Source organism: Melozone crissalis, unplaced genomic scaffold, assembly GCF_028551555.1.
Source record: "Melozone crissalis strain CALT ecotype California unplaced genomic scaffold, PUWL_Pcris_2 ptg000041l_1, whole genome shotgun sequence".
Taxonomy (NCBI): domain Eukaryota; kingdom Metazoa; phylum Chordata; class Aves; order Passeriformes; family Passerellidae; genus Melozone; species Melozone crissalis.
The window spans coordinates 10,879,479-10,904,041 of record NW_026535819.1 but is presented as its reverse complement, the minus strand read 5'-3'; the positions used below and the strand labels follow the sequence as shown (position 1 = coordinate 10,904,041).

The following is a 24,563-nucleotide window of genomic DNA, read 5'->3' as shown; positions in this document are numbered from 1 at the left end:
CTGAATTAACTTCTCAAGTTGCACTGGAGTTCAATTCCTCGGAAAATCCAAGCACATGGTTCTAAGCATTCATCAGTTGGCTCAGAGGCTGAAATCCCTTCCCAAGAAGGAGCACCAGTGGGGTCCTTCCCAACCACACGTGGGTCAGCCTTTAATCTTTACATTCATTGCATCTGCAGGATCTAATTAGACACAACATTTTGGCGCTCATTTTATTCCACTCCTGCTGCTGACATCACGTTAACAACCTCTCCTTCTTTTCCTAAACCCCATTTTATATTTCTACATGTGGACAATACTCGCGGTACTTCCAATCCCACCGACTCTTCTTTCCCCTTCTCTGTAACATTTCAGAGCAGTGGCAGGAACCCCAGAAGTTTGTTTCAGACCGAAACCACCGAGCCGCACGGCGGGGCTGCCGCGGATGTCTCCGGTTTGTGAACTCGCCCTTAACTCGCTCCAGCCGTGCCCGCTGTGACTCCGTCCCGCCGCCCCGCGGAGCTGAACGTGCAATCCCCGCTGATGCTAACCGTGCTCTCCGCCCGCTCCCGCGGGCACCGGCTCCTCGCCCAGCCCTCGGCCCGGCCCAACCCCTCAGCGCGGCCCGGCCCGCTCCCGCCAGCCCCGGAGCCGCTTCGTGGCGCCATGCAGAGCCCGGGAGCGGCCCCGCCGCGCCGCCCGCTCGCCGCTCCTCTGGGCGGCCGAGCCGCACGGGCCCGCTCCGGTGCCGGTGCCCAGGCCGGGCCGGGCCGGGCCGGGCCGGTCCCGCTCGCTCCGGGCCCGCTCCGGTGCCGGTGCCCAGGCCGGGTCCGCTCAGAGCCCGAGCCCGAGGCCGTTCCGGTGCCGGTGCCCGGGCCGGGCCGGGCCGGTCCCGCTCGCTCCGGGCCCGCTCCAGTGCCGGTGCCCAGCCCGGGCCGGGCCGGTCCCGCTCGCTCCGGGCCGCCCCGGGACTCACCTGGCACCGCCGGTCCGCCGCCTAAAGCCTTCCCCGCCGCTCCGCGCCGCAAACGCCAGCGGCCCCGGAACGTCTCGCGCACGGCGCCGCGCCCTCATCGGTGTCCTGTTCCGGGGCACCGAGGCGCGGCGCCGCCAGGGGGCGATGTCGGCCGCGGCAGCGCGCGAGCCCGGGCGGGGGGAAGGCTGTACCGTATTTACCGGAGTATGGCGCCGCCTGTGCTGCCGTACGTACTGTACTTAACTCGCACCCACACGGCCCTGAGAGTATCTACTGTATTAAACTTACGTTAAAGGTTTTATTCAAAGAAGCTCCCAAAGCGGTACTTTGGCCGCGGCAGCGCTGGCCGCGGGCTCGCTTCCAGCGGCTGGTCAGGTCAGGTCAGCTCAGTCAGGCGCCCTCAGCCAGCGGCACCCCCGGTACCCGCTCAGCTGCGGCCGCCGCCCTCACGCTCTGCCCCGCCGGCCCCGGCCGCCTGCCAGGCCGTGTCCCATTCCGGGCTCCGTCTCTTTTCCCAGGCTCCGTGTCCCCCCTTCCCGCGGTCCGTGTCCCTTCCCGGGGTCTATGTCCCCCTCTTCCCGCCTCCCAGGTCCATGTGTCCCCTCTTCCCGGTCCATATCACACTCTGCGGTCCGTATCCTATTCCCGGTCCGTATCCCATTCCCGGTCCATGTCCCACTCTGCGGTCCGTGTCCCATTCCCGGTCATGTCCCACTGCAGGGTCCGTATCCCATTCCCGGTCCGTGCCCCATTCCCGGTCCGTGTCCCATTCCCGGTCCATATCCCACTCTGCGGTCCGTATCCCATTCCCGGTCCGTGTCCCATTCCCGGTCCATGTCCCACTCTGCGGTCCGTATCCCATTCCCGGTCCGTGTCCCATTCCCGGTCCATGTCCCACTCTGCGATCCGTATCCCATTCCCGGTCCGTGTCCCATTCCCGGTCCATGTCCCACTCTGCGGTCCGTATCCCATTCCCGGTCCGTGTCCCATTCCCGGTCCATGTCCCACTCTGCGGTCCGTATCCTATTCCCGGTCCGTATCCCATTCCCGGTCCGTGTCCCATTCCCGGTCCATGTCCCACTCTGCGGTCCGTGTCCCATTCCCGGTCATGTCCCACTGCAGGGTCCGTATCCCATTCCCGGTCCGTGTCCCATTCCCGGTCCATGTCCCACTCTGCGGTCCGTATCCCATTCCCGGTCCGTGTCCCATTCCCGGTCCATGTCCCACTGCAGGGTCCGTATCCCATTCCCGGTCCGTGCCCCATTCCCGGTCCGTGTCCCACTGTGCGGTCCGTGTCCCGTTGCGGGCTCGGTGTCTCCTCCCGCCGCCAGGGGAGGAGCGGAGCGGGCAGAGGTGGCCGCTCTCTCCCGTCCGGCCCCGCCCCGGCAGGTGCGGCGCAGGTGAGGCGCGGGCGGGGGCAGGTGCGGCCCCGCGCGGCTCCGCTCCCGGTTCCCGTTGCCGTTGCCGTTCCCGCAGCCCGGCCATGGCGTACCGGGAGCTGGTGCGGCGCTGGCACGAGGCCGTGCGGGCGGCGGACCGCGGGCACTGGGACGCTGCCCTGGAAGCGTTCGGCGGCATCGCGGAGCCTCCGGCCAGGATCTGCTTCAACGTGGGCTGCGTGCAGCTGCTGGCCGGGCGGCCCGAGGCGGCCCTGCGGGTGAGCGGCCCGGGAGCGGGGGAACCGGGGGAACCCCGGACATGGGCGGCTCGGCTGCCCCGGGTCCGCTCGGGGGGAGCGGTGCTGAAAGCAGATCTGGGATCCGGCGTTTCGTGTCCTGCGTGTCCCGCGGGAATGCGAGCGGGGATGTTGAAGGGTGAATGGTTGGAGGGAAAAGTTTTGCTGAGTGAATCACAGAAAATGGAAGTTAAAAAGGCGGATGTGGCCGTCGAGGACAGGGTTCAGTGGTAAACTCAGTGATGCCCGGTTCACAGTTGGACTCGATCTTTGAGACCTTTTCCAACCTTAATGATTCTGTGATTCCGTGGTTCTCTAAATGAAAATCCAGATCAGTGGGCAGAATCATTTTGAAACAAGATAATAGAGAGTTGTTAAATTAGATATTGGAAAAAGCATCTGGCAATATACCTTAAGTTTTGTTAAAACTAAATCAGTTAAAATCCTGTTCTTTAGGTGAATTTAGCTCATTATCATGTGAAAACCACACCTCTAAAGCTCAGCCTGCCTGATTCCAAGAGAAGACCTCCACCCACTGGACATGCACAATAAATTTAAAATGTATTGTAGCTTTAAATCAAAGCAGGAAAAAGATTGTCCAATAGCTGTTCTGTTGGGTTTAGACATGAGATGGGTGTACTTTGAAAGTACAAAAATGTTGCTTAGCAATGGAGACTGCCAGAACAAAGCTGCTGTGCCGGAAAACCACTGCCCTTGGGAAGGGAGAGGAGGTGCCCTGAGGAAAAGTGTTTTTGTGACAGCACCTGGTGTGTCTGCACGTCCATCCACTCATCTGTCTCCAGGGAGGAGATGCAGATAAACCTTTCTCAAACAGTGTAAGGAGCTGCTGAGGCTGTGCTGAGGGGCTGGGGCAGCGCCGTGGAGCCCTGGGCAGGCAGTGGCTGTTTGGGACACAGAGGGGGCATGGAGGTGAGGGAGAGAGCTCAGGAGAGACTTCTGAGCCCCAGTCAAGGGGCAGGGACTGGGAAGAAGCTCAGCTCTATTCCGTGTGGATCAGGGGTTGGTTGTTGTTATTTCAGGCTTGGCCCAGGCAGGCAGACGTGCCAGCACGGTGTGTGGGGTCACAGGAACTCACCTTCCCCTGCAGGGCAGGGCAGGAGGGCTGGGCTTTCAGCACTGGCAAGGGAAGGAGCACAGCCCTGAGGCTGCCCCAGGAGGACTCCTGGCTCTCCCAGCACACTGAACCACGAGCTGCTACCACAAGCACTGCCTGCTTTTAGCTGGGGCACCGAAGCAGAAACACTGACTTAGAGGCCATTGTGAGGAGCCCTGCAGCTTCCTCCCTCCCTCCCACTCTTTCATCACCTCAGCCTTCCCCAGCCTGGCCAGTCCTGCTGCTCCCACTGGCCAACTCTGCTGCAGGCTACAGTTTCCCCATTTAAAGAAGCCAGATGGCCAATGCAGCTCATTTATGTCCAGTCCATTGTAGCAAGGAGGGTAAAAGCTCAGCTCACACAGAGCCAAGACCTGAAGGATGGCTGGGAGCTGTGCCCAGCCCTCAGAGCTGGCCAGGAGCCCAGGGGTGCCTCTGTGAGGGCAGCTGGGATGGGAATGGCTGGGTGTGTGTGCCCAGGCACTGACAGGACACATCCCAGCTGGGCCCTGCCTGTGTTTTTATCCTCAGGCGTTCAATAAAACCATTGAGAAGGACAATTCCCTGGCTGTGGGCTACTTCCAGAGAGGATTTGTCCACCTGCAGCTGGAAATGTGAGTGAGGTGCACAGCCAGTGCAGTCTTTGGTTCTCTCATTTCAGTCCTGCTTTATTCCTAAACCTAAATGATTCTTTGATTCCAAAATTCACTTCTTCCAGCAACCTCACAGGGTCACAGGATCTGCTTTAGCCTTGGAACCCTGTCACAGGTCAGCAAGTCTCATCTCTGATAAGAGCTGCACAACTCTGGGGTGGCTGACACATGGCATTGCTGTCCCCTCCAGACAGAGACTCCTGCATGCAAGGCTGCCACAATGTTATGTTGCCATTCAGATTTTCTCTAGAAATTAAAAAAAATATAATTGTGCTGCTTGGTGTGTCTTCACATGACACACATGAGTCTGGCCTTGCTAAAAATGCAGCCTGCACACTCTCCTGCCAGCAGACTTTGGGGGCCTGATCTCAGTCTCACTGATAGAATATTAAGGTTGCTCCAGAAGTGTCATGGGATTGATTACTCATTGTTTCCATGGTTAAATCACAGTGACATCCTCCTCAGGGAGCTGGGTGAAGTATTTTACAGATCTTGTCTTACCTTTGAGCTCAGCTATTGTCTTTCCCCTTGTTTTCCCCCTATTTCCCAGACCTTAATCTCCACAAAATGCATGTCTTTATTTCTGGAAGGGAGTCAAAGTGAGCAGTTCTGGCTTTTCCAGGAGAGGGGCTGTGACTCTCTGGAGCTGCTCCACCAGCAGCAGAAGCAAATGTGCCCCAAGCACAGCCACTGCAGGGGCAGCACAGCTGGCAGCTCTTCCTGCCCAAAGAGCTGATGGCCTCCAGCCCCCAGGGCTCCTTCCTTCATCAGAAGCTGCTCCCACCCACCAACACCCACCCTGGCACCTTCTCTTGGCCAGGTGCCCACTGCACAGCCCTTCCTTTCACCACCTGCAGCCTCAGTGGGCACCTGCTTGGATTTCAGTTGCATAGATGGTGTAAATTCAGACTAATACCCTCCTTATCCACACAGGTTCTCTAAATTTCTAAGTGTTGAGGTTCTAAATTTCAAGTTCCTCAATTTCAATGCTCTGGCCATGTGTGTGCCCTCCCTGGTCCCCATCAGTCAGGTTCCCAGCCCTCAATCCTCCTGGGTGCTGGGACAGGCAGGGAGCTCCCAGCTGTGGGTAACCTTGGCTCTTCATAACACATCTCTGGTGCAGCTCTCCTTGCACAGGCTGCAGAGCAGAATACATGTTATTTGCTAGTGTGATTTTTAAGCTTTTTAAACAGTCTCCAGCTGTTCTAGGCTCAGTTTCTTGTGTCATCTCTGCATTGCAGGTATGAAGAAGCTCTCTCTGACTATCAACTGGCCTTCAGTCACCTAAGAGAAAATCCCTTCATTGATTACAAGCAGTTGGGGCTGAGGCACATCCTCTATGCCTGGGAGGTAAGAGTCAGCCTGGCTCAGCAATCCTTCCCCACTGTTGGGGTGTCAGTAACAGGCATTAGTGACCCAAGACCTTTTCAAGAAAGTACATTAGAACTGTAAAAATATTCTGCTTGCACTTTTTTAAAAGTAACCTAATCATAAAAGTTGAAAACCAACATCATCTCTGGAAAGTTTAGCAAATTATTCAGTTTGCAAAGTAAAATTGTTCAGAGCAGGTGCACAGGAATTTCTGTATTGAGGGGGTTTTATTTTCTCTGTATCTGACAAAGTGGTGGCTGCCCCATCCCTGGAAGTGTCCAAGGCCAGGCTGGATGAGGCTTGGAGCAGCCTGGTCTGTAGAAGGTGTCCCTGTCATGGGGTGGAACTGGGACCTTTAAGGTCCTCCCCAACCCAAACCAGTCTGGGATTCTGTGTAATATTTACACTTGGGTGTAAATACACATGGAAGTTTAGTGAACTCCTCAGCTCTCAGAGTTCAGTGACAGATGAGAACAGCACTGATGCAAAATGTGGGCTGTAGGAAAGTCAGGTGTATGAAAGCCTCTTTCAACTGCAGCAACTGATCTTAATATTCCCTCTGTGCCTGAACTTGCACTCTGTGCTCAGGCTGTGTTTGAAATGCTTCATCCTGTACCTCTTACTGTCACACAGGGCCAACCTGCACATCCCCTTCAAGGAAGCTCAAAGGCTGAACTGACTGTAAATTTTTGTAATATTTGGGCATATGTAAAGGATTCCTAGAAACTGTCCTTTACTGGAAGGGTTCAGTTTGTTTTCTCTGAAGAGGATTTAACTCCTTACTTCCGTGAGAGTGAGGAGTCATTGTGTGACTCCAGCCAAGCATCTCAGCAATTTTCAAGCACTCTATACCTGGCAGGAGGAAGCAATCCTTGGCATCCGTGGTATTACCCAAACCTCCCTGGCTTTAACAGCTTCAGTGCCACAGCGCTGCCTTCCCTTGGAAATGAGCAGTTCCCTGGGAAAGGGGCAGGGCTCAGGAGTGTCCTGAGGCTGGGGCCCTCCCTGGTGTGGACACACGACCCCTTACTCCAGGCATCACCAGGACATGGGCTGGCCCTCCAGACTTGGGATCAGCATCCTGATTCAGCTGTATCTCATTCTTACCTGGAGCTCATTTTTCAAAATACACAAACATCCTCCTGCAGCAGAACTGTGCCATCAGCTTTCCCCATGCACGGCCTCTCACATGCTGCAGGTGATCTCCTCGTGGGAGATACATGTGTGCTTTGAAAACCCAGAAATATTTGCCTCTTGCAAGGCTGTCACACTTCTGACTGAGTGAGAGCTGCTGCCTGTCCCTGCAGTTCCTGTACATGCTCAGGGTTGCCATTCCCCACACTCCCAAACAGAGTCTTCTACTGCCATGGTTAAGGAGTAAAGGAAAAGCATCCTATGAGCTTGAGCCTTGTCCTGAGCAGGGCGTGCAGCCAGGTACACACCTCAACTCCCAGCTGATAACCCTATCACAGGAGATAAGGAGCTGTCTGACAGTGCTCTGGCTGTGGCCCAGCTGGTCAGTGACAGGGAGAGATCTCCCACTCTCAGTATAGACCACAGCTCCCCAACACCCCATCTGCAACACTCCCACAGCCTGCTCTTCCCCAGGAACAGACTGACATGCTGCTGAAGGGTGACAAGCTACAGCTGACAGTTTGCACATTCACAGCCCACTACAACATGAGATAGTTTCAGTTAACTTATTTTGCAGTGACAGGGAGTCAGGATTACAAAAATCATTACCTAGTTTCATGCAGAAAAACACCCAAGGAAAGCTTCCTGGCCTTTTGGCTGCAGGAAGGATCAGAACTAAAGTGTGATACCAGAGTCTTCCCCTGCTGTCCTCATGTCTCTCACCACACTGACCAGCAGCTCCAGCACATCCAAGCTTTTATTTTTCCTTTCTGATTGTGAAATGTTCCCAGCTCTGCCACTCTGCCTCTCCTGTTGCTGAACTCTTGGTGCTTTAGTGCCTGTCCCTGTTTCTTGGCTGGGCTCAGGAGGACGTGTTGGGTGTCCCTTGGTCCTGGCCCTCTGAGTCCCTTCCCTGTGCCCACTCCAGGTGCTGTACAGCACTGCAGCAGTGCAGTGCCACCTGCAGCAGTGGCAGGAGGCCAGGGTCACCCTGGAGAAGGCTGTTGTGTGGAGACCTGAAAGAAGAACAGCAGTCCTGGAGCTGGCCCTTGAGCGGGTGCAGGTAAGGCCTCCTCTGTGAGCTCCTGGGAGTGTGCATTGGGCTTCAGCTCAGGGATGTGTGCTAAACGTTGTCATTTTGAGTGTTCCTGATATGTTCCTGCCATACATCCAGCTGCTTGGCCACCTGCTAGCATAGTCTAAGCCATTTGTACATGATGCTCTGCCAAACCAGGGCTTCAGGTCATCAGGGAACTCCATCTTCCCCAGGTGCTTCACTGCCCAGAAACACCATAGTGAAGAATTTTGGGATGACCTCTGAGGTTGGGGACATGGCTTCCTGATTCTTCATGTTCAGGAGCTCAGTTCCATTTGTACTTGTCCTGCAACTACAGTTTCCTTGTGCAGTGTTTCAAGGGCAGAACCCCTACAAGTGCAGGCCTGGAGAGTCTCCCTTTTTGTGGCACTGGCTGGCTTCTTTTGAGTCCCTTTGGCCTCAGGAACAATTGGTGGCAGCTCAGATATTAATGTCAAGCACTTTTAGAGCTGAAGTTAGGTGTAAAAGTGTTTCTAGGGCTGCTTCTAAGTGAAAGTTTCCTGTTAGACCCCTTTATGATCTGAAACATTTGCAGATCTCTGATTTACTCTTCCTGAGGGATTGATCACTTTGTTTTTAATCTGATCATCTCTTCTGGCATCACATTTGTGCTTTTCCAGTGTATTATTTGTATTTGCTATTAGCATGCTACTCAGTGGCTGAACAGAAAACATCTGAAATCAAACAGAAAAGCTGTTAAGAAGATTTGTTTGATAAACCTTCCTGCACTGCCCCCCTTCCCACCCACCCCATGCCAGCAGTGTCAGTCCTTGCCTCCCCACTGGGGAGGGGCTGCTGAGCTCTCAGTTTGCCCCTGCTTTTGTGGAGCCTGAGTGGCCTTTGTCGAGTTCACAGCCAAAACTTTTGCCCCAATGTCTTCCTGGAGCTGCTCTTGCACACCTGAGCTGTATTTGCTTTTCAGGGCTCTGATGTTTCATTCAATGCAAATTGATGGCTTTTCCTTCACCTGCTCTCCCCACCCCAGGACCACCTGTTTTTAGAGCCCATGCTGGTTCCTCTTGGGGAACTTTTCAGACCACGAAAGAAGGAAGTTGAGCAGCTGGATTCAAAAGATTTCCTGGGTAAACCCAAGGTAACAGACACATAATTGTCATGACTGACAGCAGCAGAAAAAAACCTTGCCTCTGCCATCTCCAGAGAGCAGGATGGGCAGAGCTTGCAGTCAGGACACAGAAGCCAAAATTTGTTAGAATTGCTACCCTTTCTACCAAAAAATGCACTTTGGCACTAAAATACCTTTCTAGTCTTGGTCACTTTAAAGTCTGAAAGGGCTGAGGAGATACTCTGGGAATCTGTGGTTGCCCTTTTGCTGACAATAACGTTTTTAAGAGGGGCACATTGTCCCAGCATGCTGCTGCTCAGTCCTGCATTCCCTGGGGGACAGGTTGGCACTCAGGGGACAAATGCTTTGTCACATCCCTTAATACAAGACAGCAGAGAATTTCTCTGACCTTTTCTGTGACCAGTGGAGTCAGAACAGAGAGCTCCAAAACACATAAAAGAAAGTGAAAGTAATAAATTCACATACCTTTAAAGACTAAAAAAATGGGACACAAATGGTTGAGGTTGCCTTGAGAATCCAGCTCTGCCTCTCCCACTGCATGTACAGCTCCACACTTTGCCTGACCTTGGGATGCCAGAAGGAAATGGGTCTGAGCAGATAATCTTGGATGCAGTTTGGGGATCTCTTTGTCCAGCCTAGATTCACTGATTGCTTTGTTCTCAAACAGGTCATCTCATCCATCATTCCCAATGATGACTACATTGGCTTTGAGCCTCTCAGGCCTCAGGTGAGCAGGACAGAGCTGTGAGAGGAGGAACAGAGCTGTCATGGAGCTCCAGAAAGGGGCTCAGATCCAACCATCAGGGGAAGGAAGAGTGGACTCTTGGTAAAACCAGTGTAATACCAGCCTGGATCCATGGGGATGTTCAGAGCCAGGCTCAGCACTGGCTGTAAGGGACTCAGTGATGGGAATCTCCAGCCCTTTAAAGATGCATTTTTGGCTCTTCACCATGTCAAAACAGCAGTGCTTTGCTGTGCTCAGCCTGCCTCTGCTCATCACTTCAGTAAATGTGTCAGTGTGAGCACAGCTGCCTCCCACTGTGCTGGGAGTTCCTTGGAACCAGGGGAGGGGGAAGAGACTGTCTTACTTCCTGATGAGATAAAGAGGGAGGGGAAGGAAGAGAAGGCACATCCTGGTAAGGTGTGGAGCAGCAGACTTTTTCTGGGTGGTGTGGAATGACAAATGGGGTCAAGAGTAAAGACAAAATAGCAGAGTCAGGAGGTAAGGTGGCACTGCTGCTGTAGGAGGCACTGTTACAAACAGATCCTGTTGTTTCTCCCACAGAAACAGGGCTTTTATGAACCCAGTGCCAATGCTCTGCGGTGAGTGTTCAGTCCCACCTTGGTCTTACCCTTCTCTCTCTACTGTTCAGAAAGTCTTTTATTCTCTGGCTGCTTTGAATAAAGACTCTGAGGGATCCACACCCACTCTGGCCAGGGGTGGAGTGAATGACAAACACACAAAGGCTTCTGTGGCTGCAAAGGAGCTGCAGGTCCCTGGCATCTCTGCAAGAGCTTCTGGGCAGTTTGCAGGATTGGATTTGGTGGTCTTGGGAGACCAGCATGGATCAGGCATGCCTGGGGAATGGAAGCAGACAGAGGTTGTGGGACCTGCCCAGGTCTGTGGCAGAGGATGCTCAACTTTCCCTGTCATTGTCTAGGTGGTCACAACCAAAGCAGAAACTACAATCAGTCTCAGATGGCAACTCTTTATTATCAAACATGGCTGACCTTTTATACACTTCCTAATTGTTTATACTTCTTCTACCTTAACTATTGGCTACAATAAATCAACATAACACCATTGGTGAAAAGTTACAGTGATTTCAGCTAACTTTCTAAAAATACTTCATATAGCTGCAAAGTTCTCTTCTTATCTTTCTTCAATTCCTCACTTCTCTTGGTCTCCTTAGTTACAGCTTTAGAAAAAGCTCCTTACTAGCTTCTTCTTGCTTCTCAGCTTCCTCTCACTCCTTTAGCTAACAGGCCCGCTGTTAGCCTCTTCCACATTTCCCATCTTAATTCTCAGGACAATTCCAAATACTCACAACCAGCCCTAGCGTCCTGAGCCAAAATCATGTTCAAACTCCAAGAAAGTAATTTGTTTTGGTGATATTGCACCAGCAGTACTTCAGGGCTGTGTCGATCAATATTTTGATCTTGACGTTGTTTATCAGTACAATGAAAACGCAGCTGCATTTGGCAAATCAGTGTTTCCCAAGCTCCTTTTGTTCCCAGCTGGCCCGGAGAGCAGCAATGGAAATCCCGATTTCCCAGGAGCCTCACCTTGCAGCCCGTGCCAGCCGGGGCCGGTGCAGTGCGGTGGCTCGGAGCCATCAGCCCCGCGCCCCAGGCCCGTCAGCGCTCCCCTCTCCCCGCAGGGAGGCCGAGTCCGGCTACCACCGAGTGCTGGCCCGGTACCGCCCCGAGGAGCCGCCGGGGCAGGAGGTGGCGGCCGGGAGCCTGGTGTTCGTGCTGGGCAGAGCGGCAGACGGCTGGGCCACGGCCATCCACGACGGGCAGGTGAGGGACACGGCCCCGAGGGCAGGGCAGGAACACGGCCCCGAAGGCAGGGCAGGAACACGGCCCCGAGGGCGGTGAGGGAGGGATACAGTCCCGAGGGCAGGGCAGGGACACGGCCCTGAGGGTGCTGAGGCAGGGACACGGCCCCGGGGGCGCTGAGGGACACGGTCCCAAGGGCAGGGCAGGAACACGGCCCTGAGGGTGCTGAGGGACATGGCCTCGAGGGCAGGGCAGGGACACGGCCCCGAGGGCAGGGCAGGGACATGGCCCTGAGGGCAGGAACACGGCCTGGAGGGCAGGAACACAGCCCCGAGGGCAGGGCTTGGCCACAGCCACCCTGAGAACACAGTCCTTAGGAGCTCCTTCCCACACCCCCCAGATTTCCTGACATTGAGCTCTCACCAGCCTCTGCCATTCACCCCTGCAGAGACACAAGGATGGCCTCTGGGCTCTCCACCGTAGGGGATCCTATTGTGGAGGTTTAGCATAGCAGACCTCAGCAAGGACCACCATTTAGAGCAGGATTTATCTCCTGAGAGCTCTGATGGAGCTGAGGAGGTGGGCTGGTCCTTACCTGGTCTGTAATGCCTCTGTTCAATGAACTTTGGGAAGGTTTGGGGGTGGTTTCTGCTGTACAGGCAGGATTTATGAACGGCTCTAGGGAAGTCCTAAGGACTTAGAGCCCAACAAATCTGACATCTTCCTGCAGGCCACGGAGCTGTAGTGTAAACAGATTGAATAGAAACAGATAAACTCAACATGGAAAATCTTTTGTTGGCAAAAGCCATTTCTCACCTGTCTAGTTCACTTTTTGAAAGAGCCATTGTATACCTGGATTAGGTTCAGTGAATGTATTACCTGCCTGTCTTTCAAAAAAGTCACAAGATTCTTCATAAGACCACTATAAATCAGTAAGGTGTTTGAGCAATTGAGACAGTGCTCTCAGGACTGGTAAAAATACAGAATTAAAAGCTGGGTATAAAGGAACAGGTTTTTCTTCCTTTCATTTTAAAAAAATTATGTCCCCACAGCAAATCCTCTGTGACATAAGCATTTAGCATATTCCTAAGTGATACAGGAATAGGGGGAGAGTCTGAAGCATCTGGAGCTAACAGGAACAGTTACACAAGTATTTGGATGTGCTGGTTGACTGCCCAGTGAAGTGCCGGGTGAAATTCAATGTAGAAAAAATAAAAATAGACTCTCAACAGGGAAGAAAAAGCATTGTAAGCAAAAAATTACAGTGCTCAATTGAAATGAGCACAGTGATTGTCAGGAGACACAGAAATGCTGTTGGACACTGGTACCCCTGGGCATCCTTGCTGCTCTCTGCCTGAGCTGTGTCTTGGGAGCAGGGGTTTGGTGGGTGTTTGGTCTGTTCCACTGCAGCCACTCCAGCAGCAGCTCTGCTCCCAGCAGGAAAAGCTGCAAAAGGATCGTTGGATTTTGTCCAGCAGTGTGTGAGCACTGAGCACTTGGGTGGCTCAGGCACATTGGTGTGGCCATAGGGTGACAGGCAGTGCTGGGGCTGGGCTGGGGTTGCTGGGCTCCTCTCTCACCCTGCTCTGCTCCATGTCCCTCTGCAGAAGCTGCACATCCCCAGCTCTCTCCTGGAGCCTGCCTCAAGGATGGATAAATGGGTGAGCTGGAAACCTTGCAACCAGGGGAGGGAGGGACCAAGACATACATTTGGGACATTTATCTGTAAAATTATCACAGGTTAGGACAACTCTGTAAGAGAAACGTGGAGTATGAAGGACTGAGACTATTGACTGAAGATCAAGTACTCTTGAATGGGAACAACAGAAGAGTTAGGAGTACAAAAAATGCCTTTGACTTGGGAGAACTTCATCTCCACCACAGGCATAGCCACACAATCATTTTCCATCTGAACCCAGTGTGGAAGGGTGCAGCTCAGCCCCATTTCCTGTGAGGGAGTTTTCAAGCACATGCTTGTTCTGATGTTGCAATGATATTTTAGTTGTCATTTTTCCCCCTCCAAATGAACCTCTGGGACACACTTGGGCATTGGCTCCATGGCTGTGTCACTGTCAGCCAGCCCAAGTGGGGAGGGCCCTCAGCACAGTGTGAGCAGCCTCCTTCTGTTCCAGCCTCCTTGTGTTCCAGCACCAACCCAGCAGGGAGCAGGGTGCCAGGGAAGTGTCCCCAGACCTCTGCCCTCAAGAGCCTCATTGCTCCAACTCATCCAACCATTCAATGAGCAGCTCTCCCTGGGGCTCTCTCTGGGGTTACACCCACAAGTCAGTAGCTGCCTGTCACACACCAGCCTTGTCCAGGCTCCCATTTTCTGCCCTCTCCTTTCTGATGCTGTTCTGTTGCAGAAGATCAGCACTGGGATTCCCCTTCCTCCTGCCCAGGTGCCTCCCAGCCGCCTCCCCATGAAGCAGAAGCCAGGTAACCCCTGGGCCCTCGGTGGTTGAAGCTGTGCCCAAACCCTGCTCTTTAGGGGGCACAAGGAGCTGGTGGTGCTGACTGCAGGGCTGTTCCCCTGCCTTTGTGCTGTTCTGCAGATCCCCCTGGGGAAGAAAATGCCTCTGTCAATGATGCCAGTGCCCACATGGACTCTAAGGTGAGGTGTTCCATAAGCTGAAGCTGGCACAGCCTCAGGAGACCAGGGCTGGGAAGAGTGCAAGATTCCTGCCCAGAATTCCTGAGCTGCTCCCAAATCACTGGGGAAAAGCCTCCTTCCTCTGACCACTTTTCCATTCTAAAGAGAGGCTCTCACGTGGTCTTTCCTCCCAGTTTGTGACCATCCCACTTTGTGACACAGCCCAAGGCTGACCTTTTGCCACCCTCCGAGGCACCAGGAGCAGCAAATGCATCAGAGTTCTTGTGCACATGCTTTACAGCCCACTTTGCAAGAGGCAGTTGTCTTTGAACACCTTGCTGTCCCTTCCCCTCTCTCCCTGTGTCCCATTTTCTGTCCCTATCAGTCTGGATAGCACAGTTCCTTCAAATTTGCCCTGTTGGGTAATGTCCTCTGAGGTACTTCCATGCCATTGCCAGCCCCTGCATGTGATGGTCCTGGAACGACTCCTGTGGCCCTCTGGGGACACCACCTCTGTCCCTCAGCTGCAGGTCAGCTCTGCCACACCTGTTTTTGGGGCTTTTGGGGTAATTGTTTCAGGTGTAGCTCAGCCAGAAGGTAGCACAACAGAGGGATGTGGCTGCTCCTCTCCAGCTGGCTGGAGAAATTGGGGCCCAGCTCATATAATTTTGTGTTGAGGAGGTACCTGTAAAATCAGAACCAAAACCAGAATTCCTGACTCACAGGAGGAACATTTGATCCCATGCTTTGAAGCCAGAGTTCCCCCTTTGAAATTCAGGTCTGCATTTTGATGCTGTTCTGCTGCGACATGGCAGCACAGAGATGAGGGACTGTGCCTGTGTCACCTCTCTTGGCATGAGAGCAGATATTGTCAGTCGGGTTTGTTAGTCAGTTGGGGTTCTTCTTAGTCCATGAGCTTCATAGTCAGTCTGGGTTCTTCCCCCAGAGGGTGCTGGCACTGCCCAGGCTGCCCAGGGAATGGGCACGGCCCCGAGGCTGCCAGAGCTCCAGGAGCCTTTGGGCAGCGCTGCCAGGGGTGCCCAGGGTGGGGTTGCTGGGGGGGCTGGGCAGGGCAGGGGCTGGGCTGGGGGATCCTGGGGGTCCCTCCAGCTCAGGACGCTCTGATTCTCCACCCTGACCGAGCCCATCTCCCCGCAGGTCCCGCCGAGGCGCGGGGAGGCCCCCGCGGGCGCAGACAGGCCGGCGGTGCTGCGGCTGCGCTGCGAGTGCTCGCTGGTGCTGCGGGCGGGCGAGGCCCCGGCCCTGCCGGCCCTGCGGGCCCTGCTGCGGGACAGGCTGGCTCAGCAGGCACAGCGGGGCGCGCTCAGGTACGGGGCTGTGGGGTGGGATGGGCCAGCAGCCATTCCCCTCAGGACACGGGCATCCAGCTGCCTCTGGGCTCCTGGGAACGTTTATCTGGGGCCAAAAGCAGCAAAGATGGAAGCACACAGTCTGCCCAGAGGGCAAACCTCACCGTGGGCTTTGGGTGGGGCAACAACGTGATCCCCGTGGGGAAGCACATGCTCTTCCTTTTGTAATCCCCTCCCAGTACATCAAGGGCTCAGGGAGGGCTGCAGAGGGACTTACGACAAAGGCATGGAGTGACAGGACAAGGGGGAATGGCTTCAAACTGACAGGAGGCAGGGTTGGATGGGATATTAGGAAGAAATTCTTTAATATAAGAGTGGTGAGGCCCTGGCACAGAGATTGTGGATTCCTCATCACTTGAACTGTTTAAGGCCAGATTGGATGGAGCTTGGAGCAACCTGGTATAGTGAAAGATTTTCTGTCCATGGCAGGAGGTTGAAACTAAATTATCTTTAAGGCCCTTCCAAGGAAAACCGTTCTACAACTCTGTGATTCTATGGGCCTTGGAAGCCTAAAGGATCTTTCCTAGGAAATTGTGCCATGGTCAAGAAAAAGGGAGGAGAGAAGCAAAAACTGTGTAGATGCAGCTGCCACAGATTGGGTTTTGTCCCACTCAGCTCAGCCTTTGCAGTAACAAGGATCAATGCAGAACAAGCTGGCACTCAGGCAGAAGATCCTGGGGTGAGGTCTTGCTGATTGTGATACCCCTTGGGACACACAGTGCCATCAGGAGAGTTTAGAATCTTCCCCTCAAGTTTGTGTGGGAGGAGGTGACAGTGTCACTCCCCACAGTGCCGTTTCTGCCTGCTGAGCATGTGGGGTGGCCCCATGTCACTGTGCAAGGGGACAAGCTCAGAACTGGCCTGCAAAGGGGACTGTGAAGACTGAGGTTGGCAGAGGGCTGGGCTGACCTCCAAGTTTGGCTTTAAATGAAATTATTTGCTTGGCATTAATGAACCCTTGCAGCTACAGGCTCCTGGATGGCACAGAGCTGGGGACAGTGTTGGGACAGGAAGACCTGGGGAAGGTGTGGCAGCAGCTGATGGAGGGCAAGCTGATACTCTGTTGCCAGGTTCGTAGGCTGGGACAAGGTCTCTGCTGGGCTGGGCTCCCCAGTCTCTGCTTTGCTTTGCAACCTCCATGCTGGCTTTTTCCTGCAGGATTCAGACTCCCACTCGGGCAGACCTGTTCTGTACCAGATGCTGGCTCAGCACTCTTACCTGCCACAGGGACCAGGGGACCTGGAGTTCAGCAAGGGAGATGTGCTGGATATCCTCTCTGAAGGTAGCTCTCCAGTCCTGCTGCTGGGCCAGGCTTTTGGAGTCTGCTCTGGGGAGCATGGGGAAAATGTGGCCTCTCCAGTGCTGTCTCAGGTTCATACTCTCAGGAGTTACAGGCTTGGAACGGGTTTTTCCCAGAGTTAAATTCCAGGCATGAAAACTCTCACTAACCCCACTCATATGGGCCAGGGCTCATTCCTGCTCCTGTATGTTTTCCAGTGAATGAAGACTGGCTGGAAGGACGATGCAATGGCAAGACTGGCATCTTCCCCAAATGCTTTGCCACCCAGACCAGCTGTGATGTTGCCTTCCTATAGCAAACAGGAGCCTTTTCCTGCCTGGCTGCACCCCCAGGGGTGGGAGACACTCATCCCAGCTCATTTGGGCCCCAGCCAGCACAGCCAGGAGCTCTACTGTGCCTGGACAGGGGATATCTCCCACTCAGATCCATGGGGTCAGTTCCAGCAGTGATCCCATTTCCCACAGCCTGTTCCCTGACCTGGCATTTCTTACCTTGTGCTTTCACTGCCAAAGATGTTTCTGTGAAGAGCAGAGAGCAGAGAGAGGGCACTGGAGTTTGGCTGTAGGAATTGTCCATGTGGAGCTCAGGCTGCTGGGTGGAAAGAGGTTCCCCTGGGTGGGAGGAGATTCCCCTGAGTGGGAGGAGGTTCCCCTGGGTGGGAGGAGATTCCCCTGAGTGGGAGGAAGTTCCCCCGAGAGGGAGGAGGTTCCTCTGGGTGGAAAGAGGGTCCCCTGGGTGGGAGGAGGCTCCCCTGAGAGGGAGGAGGTTCCCCTGGGTGGGAGGAGGTTCCCCTGGGTGAGAGTCTTCATCCCTCTCCCTATTGCTCGTGTTGAGGCTGGGAAGCTGAGCCTCACTCCCCAAGCCAAGGGTGGCTGGCTGGGAGCAGGGGGCAGAGCCCTGTTCCCCAGGCTCTCGGGTCACATAACCTTATCTCCACCAGCCAGAGATGCTGCTCTTTCAAAAGGCTTTTGGAACCAGTTTGCAGTGGGATTAATGGGATAACACCATGAGTTAGGACCCTATCTTCCATAGCACACAGCTATGGACCTGACCATTCCTTCACCAGGTGCCTTGGGCACTTTTCTTAAGCCCTAAGGCCTGGATGAGATCTTGGAGCACAGAGAAAATAGGCACTTGTGGAAATCTCCACTGCTCAGAGCAGCTCTGGGTTGTGGGAGAGCCCTGGAGAAAGGGCTGGCTGGGAAGTGCAGTGCTGGGCTGGTGCTGCAAAGGTGAAAGCCCTGTCCAATTCCTGCAACTGGGCTGGGCTGATCTAAATAAAACACTCAAGTGCCTGGAGCTGGAACCTGTTCTGGATTTGGTGTCTTGACAAAACTTGGCAATGTAACTTGAATATAAAATAAACCCTGAGCCAGAGATGGCAACTCTTAAATCAACTTCCACTTGTGTTTTTCTGCTGAGATATGCCAGTAAGTATTTTTAACAACAGCTGACAGTGTCTTTGGGAAGAGATTCTGTCACATACTACAAAAATATTGCGCATCTTGCACAGGGCAGGACACAGATGATGTCATCCCTCTGCTCAGAGTTAGGTGCCACCACCGCTCTCCATTGCCAGTTGCCTCCCAGGACTGTTGGAAGAGTAGCCCAGCAGGACTGGGAATGCCAAGGAAACTGTGCTAGGCTGAGCAGTGACATTCATATTTGAAAAACAAAACTGATTTTATTTCTCATTTGAATTTTTTTAGCTTCATGCAGCCAGCAAGTCTCAATCAGCTTTTGGCAGTCAGATTAAAGGAGTCTTCCTCTTGGAGAGAGATCAAGTCACCTTCCATATTCACAGAGATGACCCAGTCAGATCCCCTGAGTAATGGAGATGGGTCTAATGCCTTCATCCTTCTCCACTTTCCACCTCTTCTGCACCACTTCCCTGCCTGGTTTAGAAGGCAGGATGCCTAGGATGCCTGTAGTTAGGAGGCTGGGAGCTACTTTGTTTTCCAGAAGCAGTGCAGGAAAGCAGCCACCAGGCCTGCCACGATGGCCAGCACGAGGAAGGAGACGGCCCCTGCCCACAGGCCGGGCTGGTGGCCCTTGACCTGCTGCAGAGCCTCAGCAGGGATCATGTTGGTCAAGTTCAGCATGAAGCCCAGTGTCCACCCGATGTCTGTGTTTGCTGCCTGCAGGGAGACAGCACAGGGCATCATCCAAAAGCACCTCTGCCAGGCACCAGCAGCTTGTGTGAGGGGCTGGGGGGCATCTGTCCCGTGAGCTGTCCCAGCTGTCTCACGTGGGGACCAGGCTGTGATGAACCTGATCTTGCCAGCAGCACTTGCACAAAGAGCTTTCCTGCCCCCCCTCCCCCAGGGGTAAGGGACAGCTGAACATGGATGACTGCCCTGATCCAGGTGTGCCTCTGTGACCTGCACGTGATTTTGGATCTGGGGTTTCCTCTGTTGCCATAATCCTTCTAATTTGGCTGCAGAGTAAGATCAGAAAAGACCTTTCAGATCATGGAGTCCAGCCATCAGCCCAGCACCGCCACCATGCTCATCACTAAGCTGTGTCCTCATCCACATGCTGTTTGTGCCACATCCACATGTTGTTTGAACACTTCCTGGGATGGTGACTCCACCAGTGCTCTGGGCAGCCTGTTACAAAGCCTGACCCTTTCCATTTTCATTTCCATGAAAAAACACCATTCCTAGTACCTAACTAAGCTTCCCCTGGCAAAATCTGAGGCTGTCTCCTCTCATCCTGGAAATATTCTGGTCAGGCCATACTCTGGTTCAAAGTGGTCATGGGGCCACCATCACCTTTCTGATAACAACATCAGAGACCAAAGTGGCCAAATCTTCTGGTTTTCCCTGACCCCCCTAAAATCAGTTACATTGACAGCAGGGAAAGTGAGACATGAGCTGGGTCAGAGGTTTGGGCATGGCTAAGAGACAGCAAAGCTCTCCTGGGACCCCTGGGGAGCAGCCGTGAAACAGGGACACATCTCTGGCACAGAGGACTCCAGAGATGCTGCTCCTGAGCATGTCCACCCTCTCCTGCTGCCCACAGGTGTTTACCTGCCTGCTGAAGTGGATGTTGCTCCAGGTGTGCTCATTGAACTTGTAGCCATCGAGCAGCAGCGTCAGGATGTAAAAGGCCGCGGAGCAGTAGGTGTGCAGGTACTTCAAATCCTTTGGGAAGCTCTGCACCAGCTGTGAGGCCATCAGGGACAGAGTGCAACAGGGAAAGAAAGAGAGGCTCAGAAACCCTCCCAAGCCCAGGGAACAGCACAGCTTGTACTCCAAGGACAGAGATTTGGGACAGGATAAGCACAAGGCTCCTGGCTGCCCTTCACAGGGCTCTCACCTCTGTCCAGTTCCTCCGGCAGAAAGAATGGACTGTGGTGTTGACTTCACGCAGAGACTGCTGGCGGGTCAGGTTTAGGAAGCTGAAGGTGTAGTAGAACCCAGCAAAGGCCTGGGGGCAAGGGAACATGGTGAAAAACAATTGCTTCCTCACCTGAGAAAAGACCCAGGGGCCCCTCTTGCCTGGGGAGAGAGTCTCAAGTAATTCCCAGGGTTCTGCATCGGGCAGCCCCTTGATGGTCTGCCAGAAAGTCTCAGAGCTGGCTCACAACCCAGGGGCTGTTCCTGCACTCTGAGCTGGCTCACACAGGCTCCCTCAGACAAGGTCTTCCCATTTCCCTCAGGAATGCTGGCACGTGGCAGGAGGCAGAAGCCACCTCTGAGCACACAAGAGGTTTGCAGATAGAGCCAGCTCCGAGGATCCCTCTCTCCCCAGCCCGTTCCACAATCAGTGGCAGAGCAGACACCCAGGCCCTGCCTTCACCCTCCCCCAGGCAGGGCACGGAGGCTGCTTACCAAGAACTGTCCCCGCACGGGGGGCTGATAGACCCCATTGAAGCCGCACGGCCCCTGCGCCCCGCAGCTGAAGTTGAAGAGTCTCCGCACGGCCGTGTCACACGCGGCTGGGTCCCCTGTCCCCGTCACCGTGAGGACAAGGCCAGGGCTGGCTGAGCTGGGCGCACGCACACAGGGGCTGTCGTAGAGCTCTGCCACGGTGATGTTCTCCTGGTACCCCTGGGGGTAGCAGGGGTGCTTGATCTGGCTACTCGAGCTCGCCTGGAGAGAGATGGAGCCATTAATGGGGCTGCAGTGCCACTGAGACCTTCCCACAGCCCATCCCAAAAGGCAGGACTACACCCCAGGAGGACTGCATGCACCCCACCTGGGAGCTCCCTGAGCAGCCCTGGCTCCTGCAGCGCTGGGCTCTGCCTCTGTCCCCAGGCAGCAGTGCAGGGACTGTGCTGGGAAACCTCTCTCTGGGCAGGAATGGAGCAAGGCCAAGAGCATGGTGACAGCAGAAAAACTACACATACAGCTGGGCTGGGGAAATTACAAAAAATGCCACTGCACGTCAAGATGTGGGGAGAAGGGAGCCCTGGCTGGCAACCACCACCACCTTCCACCCAAATGAGGCAATTTTTTGCTTCCCTAGATAAAACCCAAGCCTCTGCCAACTCCTGACTCTTGGCCCACAGGCACGCCCAGCGCTCCAGGGGGAGATGTGCCACAGCACTGGGAGATGGCTGAGCAGCCCCCGTGCCCCGTGGCACCTGGTGCAGAGCTGCCAGCAGCATCTTCAGGGCCTGGCTCTGCCCGTAGCACAGGTAGCTGTGGCTGTACAGGGAGTAGTTGGTGCCGTAGAGCCGGAAGAACACGGACGTGTTCCTGTCCTCCACGGGGACCCCGGGCTGGAAGGTGATCTGCGTCGAGGCACCGCCGAGGTCCAGAGCTCCCAGAACCTCGCTGTCCTGGGGATGCTCCCATTTCTCTGCAAACGAGAACTGGCCCAACACACAGCAAGGCTTAGCCTGAACTGCAGCACTCACACTCCCACTCCCTTCCCGCAAGGACTTGGGGGCCCCAGGGGCACCTTCCACCTGCTCCTGGCTCCCTGATTTACCCATGCCTGCCCACATCCTCCTCAACCCACGGACACTTCCACAGAGCACTCAGGCGTGGCCTCTTGGCTGCTGCACATCTGCTGGGATCCAGACACTTGGAGCAAGGAAAAAGGAACCCTGTACCCTGGAGGCCGATCCCGCTGCCAGATCCCTGGGACCCCAAAATCCACCCCTGTGTCAGCACATGAGAGCACAGGCTGAGCTGGACACAAAGATCCTGTTAATCCCATTAACGAGGTGGAATCTGCAGCCCACAACCACAGGGTACCTTTGCCTGCCTGACCAGTGCCCCAAAGCTCCATTCCTCCCTCCTCTGCAGGTAAGGAAAGCTGCTGCAGCTCAGACAGGGACGTTCTCCCCACCGGCCCTCCCCTGCCCTCTCCCCAGCTGCACCTTGACCAGTGTCTCCAGCAGGTAGTTGACAGTGACCCAGCCAAAGGAGCCCTCCTCGCTGCCCGTCAGGATCCGGGCTCCGCGGAAATCCACAGGGTACTCCCCAATGGCCTTGGACACCTCGGCCAAGACCTGCTCGGCCTTGCTGCTGTTCTCCTCCCTGCCAGCAAAGGCACAAACACCTCAGGTGCTGCACGCCCTGCCTGGCACCTCTGGCAGCCGGGCTGGCACTGAGAGGCCGCCGTGCCCTGCCAAGGAGCTGCTCCCGACATCTCTCCAGCACGGCCAGCGGCTCTCCCGGACACGCCGTGGCGCCGCGGGCAGGGCTGCTCTGCCCATGCCCACGGCCTGGCCGGGCAGCACCCCCGTGCCCGGGCCCTGTGCCCCGCTGCCAGCCCCGGCTCCCGCGCCGAGCGGGAAGGGCGGGAGGTGCCGGTACCTCAGCAGCCGCATGCCGGCCGTGGCCCCCAGGTACGCGGGGGTCTCCCGCTGCTGCTCGGCCGGGACGATCTTCATGGCCCTGTCCAGGCAAGGCTTCAGGCTGGCGCCAGCCCCCGCGGGGTTGTCTGCGTAGCTGGAGATGCCGTGTCCTGCCGCAGGGAACCGGTGATGGAGAGAGCCCAGCGCCGCCCCGCAGGGACGGCACAGCAGGGGAGATGTCCGCCCAGGAATCCCATAGGGCTTTTTTGTTGCTTGCCCCAGGTAGTCCCGACCCGTGCTCGGAGCTGTCCCTCCAGGCGGCAGCAGCTGTGGCACGGCCACTCGCCCCGGGAGCCGCAGGAGCTCCTGCTCCGGGCAGAGCGGGAGGGCTGCGGGCCTGCCCGGGGAGGCTGAGCGCACAGCTGATCCCGGGGGAGCCGAAGTGCTGGGCACGGCCAGTCCGTCCTGCAGGAGCTGGCGACAAACACAGCTGTTCCCCATTTCCCTGAGGGCACCTGGAGCTGATAGACACTCTGTGTGCCCTTGCACAGCCTCCCTATTTTCAGAGGCTGGCACTGGATCTGAGAACCTGGCATGGTCCTGCAGTTGGTAGGGCCAGGCTCTGGGGTGGAAATCTCACTGTTTATCTTCCCGGGAGCTTTGACTCAATAACTGCCATTAGCCCAAGCAGCCCTTGCGGTACACTTTGCCCTCGGCCTGACCTTTGCAGTTAACCAGTAACTGCCATGCCGCTGCTGCCGAGTGGGACGTGAGGGCAAGGTGAGCTCTGAGCCCTCTTCCCCTTGCCCAGGCACCTCTGCCCTGGCCTGCTGGCCTTCGCTAGCCCCCACCCGGCTCCATGTACCATTTATCTGCTCCTACATCTGCTCTCTAGGGTGGGCATTTCCTCCAGAGAGACTTGTCCTTGTGCCGAAGCCTGACACAGCAATAGGAATACACGCCCCTGTGGGTATTTAGAAATGCCCAATAGATAAATTAGCATTTATCACAGCTGGCATGAATCAGCTTTGGTGTGTGGAACAGCCATGCAGGGCAGCACCAAGGCTGGCCATGGAGAGGGAGGGCAGCCCCCAGCACTCACCGGACACAGAGCAGGCCTCCACCTGGGACACGATGCCCGTGCCGTTCTCCTTGTCCGCGCGCCACCGGTAGATGTAGAGGGACGTGTGTGTGGAGCCAGCGTCAAACACCAGGCCATGCTGGGGAGCAGAGGGGACATGGGGTGTCAGGGGAGCAGACCAGCGTCACCTGCTGCAGAGTGAGGGAGAGAAGCTCCAGGAGAGCCAAAGGAGTTCCTGCTGGGCAGGGGAGCCTAGAATGGCCAAACAAGACTGGTGTTCACCAGGACAGAAAAAGTCTGGTGGCATTGCAGTTACCAGCTGTGTTGGGGACAAGGATCCTTCCCAAGCCCCTGGGGCTGGCAGTGCTTTGGGATGAAAAAGCTGCATGTGCTGTGGGGCCAGGCACAGTGACCAAATTCAGCTAGACCCGCTCCAGTCTGTGCAGGGCATTGTCCCTATGTTGGTGACAAAGCACAGCCTGCCTGAAACCCAGGCAAAACCCAACACCCAGCGGTAGCCAGCAGCCAAATGAGAGCTGTGCTTCTCCTGAGGACCCTACCTTGGTGCTGGGGGGCAGAAGCACATCCTTCACATTCACCACGCTCAGAATGAGGGCGATGACGCTGCAGACACAGGTGGCTGCCAGGAGACCGGCAATGGCCTTGGCTTTGGAGCCCATTCCTCCTCCAACCTGCAGGGACAGCCCCAGCCCCCAGCTCACACCTCATGCATGGCTATGGGACTTTCCCTTCCCAGCAATGAAGCCATTCTCTGGTACATGGCTGCTCTTAGCATGGAAGAGGATATTATCCATGGGCTCCTCTGGACCCATCCCAGTGGGGCTGCTGGCAGCCTCAAGGCTGGGACACTCTGCCATTCTGA

The 24,563-nt window shown here is 55.4% G+C and overlaps 3 protein-coding genes across 6 annotated transcripts in view; 1 reads left to right on the top strand and 2 right to left on the bottom strand.

Moving 5' to 3' along the window:
• The window catches only part of EXD3 (exonuclease 3'-5' domain containing 3), a 263,639-nt gene extending 254,036 nt beyond the window's left edge, over positions 1-9,603 (bottom strand). For 2 of the 4 annotated variants that reach the window (XR_008483587.1, XM_054283988.1), the window contains exon 1: positions 956-990. The gene's annotated coding sequence lies outside the window, so the exon portion shown is untranslated. Of the gene's footprint in view, positions 1-955; positions 992-9,547 lie in introns of those variants that run through there. The other 2 variants (XM_054283983.1, XM_054283982.1) reach the window with 2 other exon arrangements.
• On the top strand, positions 2,439-17,419 carry NOXA1 (NADPH oxidase activator 1). Its single transcript, XM_054283990.1, has 15 exons — positions 2,439-2,612; positions 4,276-4,358; positions 5,639-5,747; positions 7,831-7,965; positions 8,984-9,091; positions 9,750-9,809; positions 10,368-10,405; positions 11,464-11,605; positions 13,192-13,245; positions 13,948-14,020; positions 14,137-14,195; positions 15,333-15,502; positions 16,509-16,614; positions 16,703-16,826; positions 17,042-17,419. The coding sequence occupies exons 1-15, from the start codon at positions 2,439-2,441 to the stop codon at positions 17,137-17,139; spliced, it is 1,533 nt and encodes a 510-aa protein (XP_054139965.1). The 3' UTR covers positions 17,140-17,419.
• Positions 17,420-18,784: 1,365 nt separating this feature from the next.
• On the bottom strand, positions 18,785-24,360 carry ENTPD8 (ectonucleoside triphosphate diphosphohydrolase 8). The gene is made up of 9 exons (XM_054284363.1): positions 24,241-24,360; positions 23,702-23,819; positions 22,619-22,769; positions 22,180-22,339; positions 21,436-21,666; positions 20,681-20,941; positions 20,166-20,276; positions 19,877-20,011; positions 18,785-18,982 (listed from the first exon to the last, which is right to left on the bottom strand). The coding sequence occupies exons 1-9, from the start codon at positions 24,358-24,360 to the stop codon at positions 18,791-18,793; spliced, it is 1,479 nt and encodes a 492-aa protein (XP_054140338.1). The 3' UTR covers positions 18,785-18,790.
• Between the last annotated feature and the right edge of the window lie 203 nt (positions 24,361-24,563).

What these genes read in the sequence shown, in the direction of transcription:
- NOXA1 (XM_054283990.1), top strand. Translation starts at nt 2,439, where the DNA reads ATGGCGTACCGGGAGCTGGTGCGGCGCTGGCACGAGGCCGTGCGGGCG. An exon ending in GGCCCGAGGCGGCCCTGCGG is followed by an intron (nt 2,613 to 4,275) that starts GTGAGCGGCCCG and finishes TTTTATCCTCAG; the next exon opens with GCGTTCAATAAAACCATTGA. An exon ending in GTGCCCACATGGACTCTAAG is followed by an intron (nt 14,196 to 15,332) that starts GTGAGGTGTTCC and finishes ATCTCCCCGCAG; the next exon opens with GTCCCGCCGAGGCGCGGGGA.
- ENTPD8 (XM_054284363.1), bottom strand. Translation starts at nt 24,360, where the DNA reads ATGGGCTCCAAAGCCAAGGCCATTGCCGGTCTCCTGGCAGCCACCTGT. An exon ending in TTCTGCCCCCCAGCACCAAG is followed by an intron (nt 23,820 to 24,240) that starts GTAGGGTCCTCA and finishes TCTGCTCCCCAG; the next exon opens with CATGGCCTGGTGTTTGACGC. An exon ending in GCCGGAGGAACTGGACAGAG is followed by an intron (nt 20,012 to 20,165) that starts GTGAGAGCCCTG and finishes ATGGCCTCACAG; the next exon opens with CTGGTGCAGAGCTTCCCAAA.